The following is a 12410-nucleotide window of genomic DNA, read 5'->3' as shown; positions in this document are numbered from 1 at the left end:
GTGACCATACCCGGTATGGGCGATTTTTTTCATTTCGGACCAAAAATCCAAACTCACAAATTTCTCGATATATCTAAAAATTTTGGTTTTAAACCCAGTCTACACTGATGAAATGTCTTCAGTAGTCCATTCTTTATTAGTTGGAACCATGAAATAAAAAAAAAAAAATTCATCCCAAATCTGAAAATTTGACCATACCGGTATGGTGATTTTTTTCATTCCGGACCAAAAATCCAAACTCACAAAATTCTCGATATGTTTTTTTTTTAAAAATGGTTAAAAAAACAAACATGGTTTTATACCCAGTCTACACTGATAAAATGTCTTCAGTAGTCCATTCCATATTATTTGGAACCATAAAATCAACGAAAAATTTTTGGCTCCAAATCTGAAAATTTGACCATACCGGTATGGGCAATTTTTTTCATTTCGGACCAAAAATCCAAACTCACAAATTTCTCGATATATCTAAAAAACAATTGGTTTTATACCCAGTCTACACTGATAAAATGTCTTCAGTAGTCCATTCTATATCAGTTGGAACCATAAAATCAACCAAAAAAAATTCACCCCAAATCTGAAAATATTACCATACCCGGTATGGGCTATTGTTTTCATTTCGGAGCAAAAATCCAAACTCATAAATTTCTCGATATATCTAAAAAAAAATTGGTTTTATACCCAGTCTTCACTGATAAAATGTCTTCAGTAGTCCATTCTATATCAATTGGAACCATAAAATAAAAAAAAAAAAATTCACCCCAAATCTGAAAGTTTGACCATACCCGGTATGGTCGACTATTTACATTTCAGACCAAAAATCCAAACTCACAAAATTCTCGATATATCTAAAAAATTTGGTTTTATACCCAGTCTACACTGATCAAATGTCCTCAGAAGTCCATTCTTTATCATTTGGAACCATAAAATCAACAGAAATTTTTTGACCCCAAATCTGAAAATTTGACCATATCGGTAATGGTCGATTATTTTCATTTCGGCCCAAAAAATCAAAACTCACAAAATTCTCGATACATCAAACAATTTTGGTTTTATACCCAGTCTACACTGATCAAATGTCTTCAGTAGTCCATTCTATATCATTTGGAACCATAAAATCAACAGAAATTTTTTGACCCCAAATCTGAAAATTTGACCATCCCGGTTTGGTCGATTTTTCCATTTCGGACCAAAAATCCAAACTCACAAATTTCTCGATATATCTAAAAAAAAATTGGTTTTATACCCAGTCTACACTGATAAAATGTCTTCAGTAGTCCATTCTATATCAGTTGGAACCATGAAATCAAGAAAAAAAAATTCAACCCAAATCTGAAAATTTGACCATATCGGTATGGGCGATTTTTTTCATTTCGGACCCAAAATCCAAACTCACAAAATTCTCGATATAACTAAAAATGTTGGTTTTATACCCAGTCTACACTGATAAAATGTCTTCAGTAGTCCATTCTATATCAGTTGGAACCATAAAATCAACCAAAAAAAATTCACCCCAAATCTGAAAATTTGACCATAATATGGGCTATTTTTTTCATTTTGGACCAAAAATCCAAACTCACAAATTTCTCGATATATCTAAAAATTTTGGTTTTAAACCCAGTCTACACTGATCAAATGTCTTCAGTAGTCCATTCTATATCAGTTGGAACCATAAAATCAACAACAAAAAATTCACCCCAAATCTGAAAATTTGACCATACCCGGTATGGTCGATTATTTTCATTTCAGACCAAAAATCCAAACTCACAAAATTCTCGATATATCTACAAATTTTGGTTTTATACGCAGTCTACACTGATAAAATGTCTTCAGTAGTCCATTCTATATCAGTTGGAACCATAAAATCAACGAAAAAATTTGGACTCAAAATTTGACCAATGACCATACCGGTATGGGCGATTTTTTTCATTCCGGACCAAAAATCCAAACTCACAAAATTCTCGATATGTTTTTTTTTTTTAAATGGTTAAAAAAACAAACATGGTTTTATAACCAGTCTACACTGATAAAATGTCTTCAGTAGTCCATTCTATATTATTTGGAACCATAAAATCAATGAAAAATTTTTGGCTCCAAATCTGAAAATTTGACCATACCGGTATGGGCAATTTTTTTCATTTCGGACCAAAAATCCAAACTCACAAAATTCTCGATACATCAAACAATTTTGGTTTTGTACCCAGTCTACATTGATAAAATGTTTTCAGTAGTCCATTCTATATCATTTGGAACCATAAAATCAACAGAAATTTTTTGACCCCAAAATCTGAAAATTTGACCATGCCGGTATGGTCAAATTTTTTCATTTCGGACCAAAAATCCAAACTCACAAAATTCTCGATATGTTTTAAGAAAAAAATTGGTTTTAAACCCAGTCTACACTGATAAAATGTCCTCAGTAGTCCATTCTATATCATTTGGAACCATAAGATCACCGAAAAGTTTTTGACCCCAAATCTGAAAATTTGACCATGCCGGTATGGCAGACTTTTTCCATTTCGGACCAAAAATCCAAACTCACAAAATTCTCGATATATCTAAAAAGTTTGATTTTATACACAGTCCGGACTGATTTAATGTCTTCAGTAGTCCACTCTGTACCATTTTTTGACCCCAAATCTGAAAATTTGACCATGCCTGTGTCGGATGCAATTGTGTCCGCCATGCAATACTGTCCGCTCCAGACACTTTTGCATATGCAATCGTGTCCAGGGCTATGCAAAAACCGTCTGGTGGACATGTACAGTCTCTGTCACATGTACATAACTGTACATGTATGTGCGCACGTAAGCGAGCGTGCATGCACTGAACCTACGTATTTATGCAGCATGAATTTCAAAGTATTTTATGATTGCAGCGAATACCCAAAGGCCGAACATTTCCCATGTCATTCATGACATGCACCCTTAGCTTGTTAAAAAATGGCGAACGTGTTCCGTCTACCAAGGGCATTTAATTTACTGCAAGGACGGTTTTGCACGGGGGCGGACACAACTGCATATGCAAATGAGTCCGGGCGGACACAAATGCATTATGCAGCAGCGTCCGGGCGGACACAATTGCATATGCAAAACCGTGGATAGTATTGCACACGTTCTGTATCATTTGGAACCATAAACCACCAGAACATTTTTTACCCCAAATCTGAATAATATGTTACTATGCCGGCATGGTAGATTTTTTAAATTTTGGACCACAAATCCAAACTCTCGATATCTCCAGTAAATTTTCCTTGTGGGTTTTAGGCCAAGTAAAAAAATACCAGTTGATCATCCTCTCCCTCATCCTTTGTTGAGGCTGCATCCCTTTTTTAACTTATTTTAATTTCACACTTTTGTTTTTAAAGACACATTTTCTATGTATTTCTCATTTAACTTAGTTAAAGCAAGTGGTGACTTTTTAAATGAAGAATTGGTTGCCAGTTTGTTTTAAAATGTTTGTGGGCCACCTTTGAAATAAATAAAAAATAACAAATAAAAAGGCCCTCATCCTCCTCTTCTTGAAAAAAAAAACAATCAACTGGGATTCCATTTTACTTTGCCCCATGCTCGATAATTAATCATTACAAATCACAATTCTCAACACATCAAGTAAGAACAATCCATTTAGAATTTGTTTTATTTGGTCTCCCCCCCCCCCCCCCCCCCCCCCCCCCGTGTGGATGCAACTTGAGTAACTAATGGTATTGCCCTTCAGCCTTTCGCAAGAGGAAGTACTTCATAGAAAAGACGCACTGATGGCGTGACAACCAGACCCATGTTTATTATGTATGTCAGATATCAATTTGATTTACAACTCCGCTGCACTATTATGAGTGAGCTTGAAGTGGAGTGCATTTCCATGTTTTCAGAAATTGAATAATGTGAGTAAGGCTTGAATTTGGGGTGAAAAACCACAAGACCACCTATGTATGTGTGGTACACACGCTGCTAAAAATGGTAATCTTCAAATAAGAATTAAATGTTTCAGAGAGAACTATTTTCTTGACATAAGATAAATGTTTTCTTATTTTAAAGGAGACCATTTTTAGCAGTGCAGTTGATATAAAACTGTCATAAATGGAGATAAAAATACTTACGTAGATCTGTGAGACAAAGTTCTTCTTACATGAATTTAGATACAATTTTACTTACGTACATCTGCGAGACACACAACATCTGACTCCTCGCCCGGTTCGCTGATCCCACTCTCTACCTCCGCCCTGACCCTGAAGACAAACTCCCCACCCGGGTTGATGCTAGAAACCCAGTAGGATGTCTCCGCCACATCGGTCGCTATCAGGACCCAGTCTATCTCGTGGTAATCCTTTTCCCTCGATGATTTACATGACGTCAGAGTCCGGGTCGTTGCTTGGAGTTTTGTTCCAGGTGAGGAGGATGGAGTCCCCGGCTATCTTAGAAACGATGGGTCGACCGATTGGACATGGAATGTCTGAAGTCAGAGGGAGGGAAGCAGGGCATCAGAGGAAATAAAAATAGGTTTTCCTTTTTGATTTTAATAATAATAATAATTGTGGCTTATTATATAGCACACGTGTCAGTCACCCAGTGACACTCCTGGCGCTGTAAAATAGTATTTTCTGCGAGATGTGGGACTACGTTTGAATTATGAGACCTAATTCTGATAGCATGTACTGCTTAACAAGGTGCTGTGGCACAATTTGTTGCCGATCGGGACCAGGAACACCATGGCAAACCCCTTCTCTTTTTGATAAGTGTATTGGGTTCTTTTACATGCGTTACATAACACATGGGACCAATGGCTTTACGTCCCATCCGAAGGACGAAGCAATGGTTAAGTGTCCTGCTTAAAGGCAGTGGACACTATTGGTAAATGTCAAAGACTAGCCTTCACAGTTGGTTTATCTCAACATATGCATGAAATAACTAACCTGTGAACATTTTAGCTCAATCGGTCATCAAAGTTGCGAGATAATAATGAAAGAAAAAAACACCCTTGTCACACGAAGTTGTGCGTTTAGATGGTTGATTTCGAGACCTCAAGTTCTAAATCTGAGGTCTTGAAATCAAAATCGTGGAAAATTACTTTTTTCTCGAAAACTATGGCACTTCAGAGGGAGCCGTTTCTCACAATGTTTGATACCATCAACCTTTCCCCATTACTGGTCACCAAGAAAGGTTTTATGCTAATATTATTTTGAGTAATTACCAATAGTGTCCACTGCCTTAAGGACACAAGTGTCAGGGCTGGGATTCGAACCAACACTCTGCTGATCAGAAACACCAGAGTTTGAGTTCGGTGCTCTTAACCGCTCGGACCACAACACAAAAGATCTTATCAGGCAATCTTGGGAACTGAAGAATAAAAACCAAATTACCAGCACTCCCTGAACTGCTGCAGTGGAAGTCATCACTCAGTTGTCCCTCTTGGCAACGATAACCGCTGTCTTGCTCATCATCCACAGACCCTGCAAACAACGACCCTTGAAAATCAATATTTTTGTTTGCATTGGAAAACGGTTACTTTAGCTTTCGAGAGGAGCGGGTTTCCCCTATAGTTCACAGTCAAACTGTAAAGCCTTCAAAATGTTGTATATTAATTAAACATTTCCATTTTGAAACTAGTTTGACTATCTATTTGATGTCCAATTTTTTTACAGATTTGTTTCTTGGAAAAAGGTAGTAATAATTCATCGAGTTCAATGGCTGACCTACGGTGCAGACTTTAATACCCATTTCAGGCTATTTAAACACAATTTTCCAGATTTTTCTTCTCGAACAAAAGTCCAAGAAAACTTTTGTTGTTAAATCGCAAATGCAAATGCGACACAAATTTTGACGTCACAGGGCTATTTTCACAGCGAATGTTTTGCAGGAGTTCAGCACAAGTTGCAAACTTGTTGCAAATTTGTGACGTAAAATTTTGTATCGCTTTGATATGAACCGGGCTTTATTATCCTGCCCCAAAAATCAAGTTACAGTTTGGTGAGAAGATTTGAAAAAAGGGTCCCCCTAATGCACTTATGCATTGATGTCATCCAGCTGCCATCTTAGAGGTAAAAGAGTGACGAAACAATCAAGACGCACAGATTTGTACGCGCGGCTCACAGAATTGACCAATGAACAACCTTCTTTTGACCTCTAGGTGAGGGCGCCCTACTGAAATGACGTCATGTGGATAGGGTCTATATGTACTCACCTTTCTCTGCCTTTTTTGTTACTTCTAAACTGGCGATGCTGTGCGCAACACCCAGCGAGCTCCTCGCCGTGCACGTATACTCCCCAGAATCCTTGCTCGTCACATGCGGAATGATCAGCAAACAACTCCCGTCGTCACCGTGCTCAAGGATATAATGGGCATTGTTCACAATCTCTATCTTATTGAAAAGCCATACCACTTCAGGCTCCGGGGACCCAGTCACTTTACAGTCGAAGGTGCCGGGACCGCCTTCGATCGCTTTACAGTTTTTAGTGTGGCTGAGGAACGACGGACGGAAAAAGTTGGCGGTTTGGCCGAGCGGCGGAGAGCAGACCGCGGACATTTGCTCTTCCACAAAGAGCTCAGCACTCCACTGGGTCTCTCCGACGGAGTTAACGGCTTTGCAGGTGTATTCACCTTCGTCCTCTGGGAGAGCCTCAACAATATGTAAGACGTACAGGTTGTGTTTGCGAAAGAAAAGGAAATCAGAGGATTGCTTGATTTCTTGGTTGTTGAAAAGCCACTGGACTTTAGGTTTGGGATTACCTCGTATCCTACATTCAAACTTGACCTCCATGCCCTCAGCTACTGTCCTATCGTGAAACACCTCCGTGAACTCTGGCTGCTTGGCGACCATCTTCCTCGAAGGTATCTTCTTGACTTTCAAATGGGCACTGCACGTCAAGCGTCCTCCTAGTCCATTGTAGATCTGACACGTGTACTGTCCGCTGTCTTCCGATACGCGCGGCAGCGATGATCATAAATGTTGTCCGTCCGTCGAAGGTCATTTTGACGTCCTGGCAGGAACATAGCACCTCATCGTCCTGAAACCAGGTGACCTCTGGGATCGGGTGGCCGATGATTTGGCAGCGGAATATGGCCTCGTCGCCTTCCGTTACAACCAGGTCTTCGATGCGATTCAGGAAGCGGGCCGGGACGGGATCCCATGGCTTTGGTTTTCTCTCTGGGGATAAAAAAGAGGTAGGGCCTATTGAGAACATGGGGAATCGTAGAGAACATTGACAAAAGCAAGCCAAAGTACAAAATATAAAGCCGGTTCACACTTCCTGCGAATGCGAATGCGATACAAAATTTTGACGTCACAAATTCGCAATGCATAATTCACATCTGTTGAAATGTGCTCAACTCCTGAAGAACGCAGCTCTGTGACGTCAAAAATCATATCGCATTTGCATTCACAGGAAGTATGAACCAGGGCTTGACTCTTTAAAGCAAGCTGTGTTAAAACAATCTCGTTCCCTGGTGGTAATTGATTATCTTACGCCATTTTTTCCCAGCATGCCCTGCTCGCTCATAACCCTTGGAATTTGTTCATTAAAATGTTTCATAATCTGACACATTTTAATTAAGCCTGCAACCGCTTCACTCTATGAGCCCACGCCAGTATGGCAATCCGCAAAAGAGGCATCAAGTTACAGAGAAACTGGTCCCCTTTCATTCTTTATTGATCTTGTGATGTGTCTTACTATATGCAGTTTAGGGAGACCGTGTAAAAAATGATTCGTTTTTACACGGTCGCCCTAAACTGTGGACAAAATGTTGACACGTGCGTACTTAGCATCCTACAAGTAACACACAGGCACTCCAAAGTATTAAACATGCGTGCGCACAAAGTAGTCACTTTTTTTAGAGCCAACAATCAGCGTTGTTTTCAGTGCATCCCCACCAGGGGTCTGACGGGAGGTATCGATATGACGCGCTGCCCATTGTAGCGAAAGGCCGGTGTTAAAATGACATGAACTGCATCAAGTTTACAAGCAGGTGAGGTATGTTGTAATTAACTACGTTTAAATTATTTCACAGTCTCACACTCAAACCTCATCGAACAATAGCTGTTCGTGGTGCAGATAAAAAAGCGTGCGCATGGCCTCAACATGCTAGCAGTGTTGCAATGCCATTTGAGGTGCTAACGTAAACACCCTAAATCATATTCACACGAATCCTACTTATAAAGTTTACACTCAACAGGTGAACTGTCTCTTTAAGTAACCACAGGGACTCATCCGCGAGAAATTTTACTTCCGTGCGGTTACTGCAAACCTCACTTCGTATTCACACACAGCGATAATTTCAAATCCTACTCATGGAAGTTTACTGCTGGTCCCTCTTTCATGACATGTGTGGCAACATATCCTCACCTGCTGTATAGTTCAACACTGCTGCGCTAGTCTGTAGAACGTGTACTACTAGAGTTAGACATTAAAGGGTCCCTGGTCAGCTCAAGCAGTGATGGTGAGGCCAGCCTAAGGTATCCAATATCACCCTTTCAGGATGCCGGGCATGCTGGTGTGTTTTAACACAGGATCACAAAAAATGTTGCTGATTATAGTCTCTTTTTTCCCCCGAGACATATCTACAACAAGCCTTGCTTTTAAAGCTTCCTTCTTAGATTGGTTAGTATTCCAACATTTAGTGATACCTCACCATGCAATGCCTCAAATCCTATATTTAACGTTTAGTGAGATTAAAACTAACTTGGTAAAAAGCACTGAAGCTGTTGACCGTACAAAGTATTTTGAGAACCCCTTCCACAAAGCAGACACTGTATTCAGCTGAAATTTTGACATTTTACTTTTATTGTATCTTTCTTGATAATTTTGCCTATAAATCAGCATTATGTTGACAAAAACTAATCCATGACCATACCCTTAAGTAATTACATTAAAAGTGTACACCTTTCTGAACAGGCGTGCATGTCTTGTAGCTCACAGACAATTTATTGGACAAGGAAATATTTCTTTTTTGAATTAGCATAAATATAAAAGAAATTCTTCTTTCTTTTTCAAAGTTTGTTTAAGATAAAAGTTTGAACTTGAAAGCGCATGAACTGTTCAGTGTTGAGCTTACTGGCCTGACGCTAATCATTGAACTCAAGCTATTGACCCAGTGAGGGTTTCATTATGAGTTGTTTTCTTTGAACATTCATAAGAAATTCTTGAAAAGAAAAACAAGCAGGAAGTACACCCAAAAACACTAACCCTGAAGGGGGTAAGATGATGTTCTTAATTATGCCAATGATTATATTGACTTAAACAAAAATTCTAAATGTACAAAACTCATACTTTATTTTATTTTTTTTTTTTTTGGGGGGGGGGGGAGGTACAAGTGAGTAATTTCACTTTCATGTAGGTATAATAATTTGTGTGATAAAAGATGTTTAAAAAAAAAGATGAAATCAGGTAAAATGGCCCCTTGAAATTTGTGAAATGGGTTCAAAGTAGGCGAAGACAAGGATGAGTAAATGTTGGCTGTGTGCAAACAAGTTATAAAAATACCATTGAGTCTTGAAGTAAAGGAGTACTGTATAAATGGGTAGAAGTGGAAATGAGACTCCTTTAAAAAAAAACATTTCTATTATTTGCTACATCCCCTCTGCTGATTGATCTTCTTGACCAATACTTTACTGCTCTGAGGCATTCAACCGTGTCTTATTGTCCTACAGTAGTTATTGTTTGTGTCTGGCTAAACTGTATTACCATTGAAAGATGTAGTACATATTGCCTGTATAAGATTTGATACTGTGGAAACTAAATAATCCTTCAAACCTTGAACTCTGTTATTTTCATTTAGCGTGTAATATACAAACTAAAATTCTGTGCGCAATTAATACTTTTATGCTACACACATCACAGTGGTCTCTACTCAACATGCTTCACATTTTGGAGACCCCCACCTCTAAATAACCTTCTATTCTGTATTCAACCAATGCATTTATTGTTGTTCGATTGAGTGGAACTAAAGTATTGACTGACATTGATATAAAGGCAGGGTATACTTTTGGCAATTGTCAAAGACTGTCCAGGGGTGGATTTCACAAAGAGTTAGGACTATTCCTAACTTAGGACTAGTCCTATAAGATATAAAAAACTTAAGGCTAGTCCTTAGTTAGGACGAGTAACTCTTCCTAACTCAAGATAAGATTAGTCTTAACTCTTTGTGAAATCCACCCCAGGTTTTTCACTTGGTGTATCCCAACTTACATAACAACCAACCCATTTTAAACAATTTTGCTCAATTGGTCATGAAAGTTGCAGAAAGAAAGAAATGCAACATTGTTGCATAAAATGGTGTGCTTTCAGATGCCTGTTCAGGCTCAAAATTTTGAAAAATTACCTCTCTCTCTTAAAGACACTGGACACAAATGGTAATTGTCAAAAACTAGTCTTCACAGTTGGTGTAACTCAACATATATATGCATAAAATACCAAACCTGTGAAAATTTTAGCTCAATCAGTCGTCAAAGTTGCGAGATATTAATGAAATAAAAAAACACCCTTGTCGCACCATGGTCACACAAAGTTGTGTGCTTTCAGATGCTTGATTTCGAGACCTCAAATTCGGAACTTGAGGTCTCAAAATCAAATTTGTGGAAAATTACTTATTTCTCGAAAACTATGTCACTTCAGAGGGAGCTGTTTCGCACAATGTTTTAAACTATCAACCTCTCCCCAATACCTGTAATCAAGAAAGGTGTTATGATAATATTTATTTTGAGTAATTACCAATAGTGCCTTTAAACTACATCTGTAAAACTAGTTAGTTCATACAATGTACCTGCTTAGCTTTTGACTAGTGGCATTTGTTCAACCCCATGGGGCATGCCCACTACACGAATAATTGAGATGCCATATAAATTATAATTGTATAATTAAATTATTATTAACTAAAGTTAGGAGTAAACAAACAAACCAATAAGCTGAGGGTTAATTCATGTTGCACTTAAACATTCTCATTCTAGAAGTTTGTTTGCATCACTTCTCTGTCAACACAAACATCAACATAACATTTCGCCTCCTCCCTCCAACCTAAGTCTAACATTCCGACATCGTACATTTTTAAGATCCTCAAATGACGGAACTGATCGTTGGGATTTTCATCTTTGAACTATCAATACTTCCCAAACAGAGACAAAACAGTGTCGCCTCCGTTAAAGACACTGGACACTATTGGTAATTGTCAAAAACCAGTCTTCTCACTTGGTGTATCTCAACAAATGCACTAAATAACAAACCTGTGAAATTTGAACCTTAGTCGTCAAAGTGGCGAGAGAATAATGGAAGAAGAAAAACCCTTGTTGCACAAGTTGTACGCTTTCAGATGCTTGAATTCGAGAACTCAGCTGAGGTATCGAATTCAATTCAAATATTTTAGTGAGAAATTATTTCTTTCTCAAAAACTACTTCAGTTCAGAGGGAACCGTTTCTCACAATGTTTTATACTATCAAAGCTCTCCATTACTCATTACCAAGTAAGTTTTTTATGGTAACAATTTTTTTGAGTTATTACCAATAGTGTCCAGTGCCTTTAAAAGAAACATTATCGGAGGATGATTTGCCAAAGTAAAGGTCAATACAATAACGTTGCGTCCTCCATCGGTCCTCTTAACATTGCTATCGCCCGGCTCCCTGCATATTGTGTTACAATGCTGATGTCACTGGTGTCCTTCTGATCAAATACCAATGCCCATGGTGTCAATATTTATCAACGGCGATATCAATATGGAGCTATAAAGAGAGATGGTCTGGCTATATGGAAGTCAATGACCAATGGATTGCAGACCACTCTTTCCGTCATCTCACAGCCCAAACATTTCTCAAATTTTAATGTCTGACAAAAACTAAATTCAAACAGTATTAGTTTTGTAATTATCAAAGACAAATATTCTCAAACCAGTCTAAAATGGTCATGAAACTTGCAAGAAAGTAATCAAAGAAAAATACCCTTGCTACACAAATATATGTGCTTCAGATGCCTGAGAATTCTCAGATTCAAATAATTTAGTAAGAAATTATCTCTTTCTCAAAAAACTACGTTACTTCAGAGGGAGTCATCTCTCACAATGTTTTACACTATCAACAGCTCTCCAACGCGCTGTACCAAGTAAGTATTTAAGCTTATTTTGATAATTACCAAACATTACCAGTGCTTTTAACGTGGAGAAATCCCAAATGTTTTGCAAGAGAAGGTCAAAACCAGAAACTTGTTTACATCATGTGATCTTATCATCATGAGACCCAATCTGTTAACGCTGAGGCGGGGTTAAATTAATACCGCAAGACACTCGGAGCATCTGGGACATGTAAGGAAGCAGGGAAGCAATTTGCAGATAATAAATCAAAGGGAACTGCCCAATATGTCTAGCTTTAAACTATTGACAGCTTAAAGTGTTAAAGACAAAGTGCCGTGCGGTACTTGTGTTTATTTCTACT

The 12410-nt window shown here is 38.3% G+C and overlaps 1 protein-coding gene across 1 annotated transcript in view; it reads right to left on the bottom strand.

The window, feature by feature from the left end:
- Positions 1 to 12410, bottom strand: part of LOC139940153 (protein Obscurin-like) — a 115686-nt gene that overhangs the window by 55602 nt on the left and 47674 nt on the right. Inside the window, 5 exon segments of the mRNA XM_071936440.1 lie at positions 4155 to 4329; positions 4331 to 4452; positions 5360 to 5449; positions 6181 to 6922; positions 6924 to 7144. Of these exon segments, the coding sequence (XP_071792541.1) occupies positions 4155 to 4329; positions 4331 to 4452; positions 5360 to 5449; positions 6181 to 6922; positions 6924 to 7144 (1350 nt within the window).

The sequence above is a fragment of the Asterias amurensis genome, chromosome 7, assembly GCF_032118995.1.
Source record: "Asterias amurensis chromosome 7, ASM3211899v1".
Taxonomy (NCBI): Eukaryota; Metazoa; Echinodermata; class Asteroidea; order Forcipulatida; family Asteriidae; genus Asterias; species Asterias amurensis.
The sequence above is the reverse complement of the archived record's forward strand: the minus strand, read 5'-3'. Positions and strand labels throughout refer to the sequence as shown.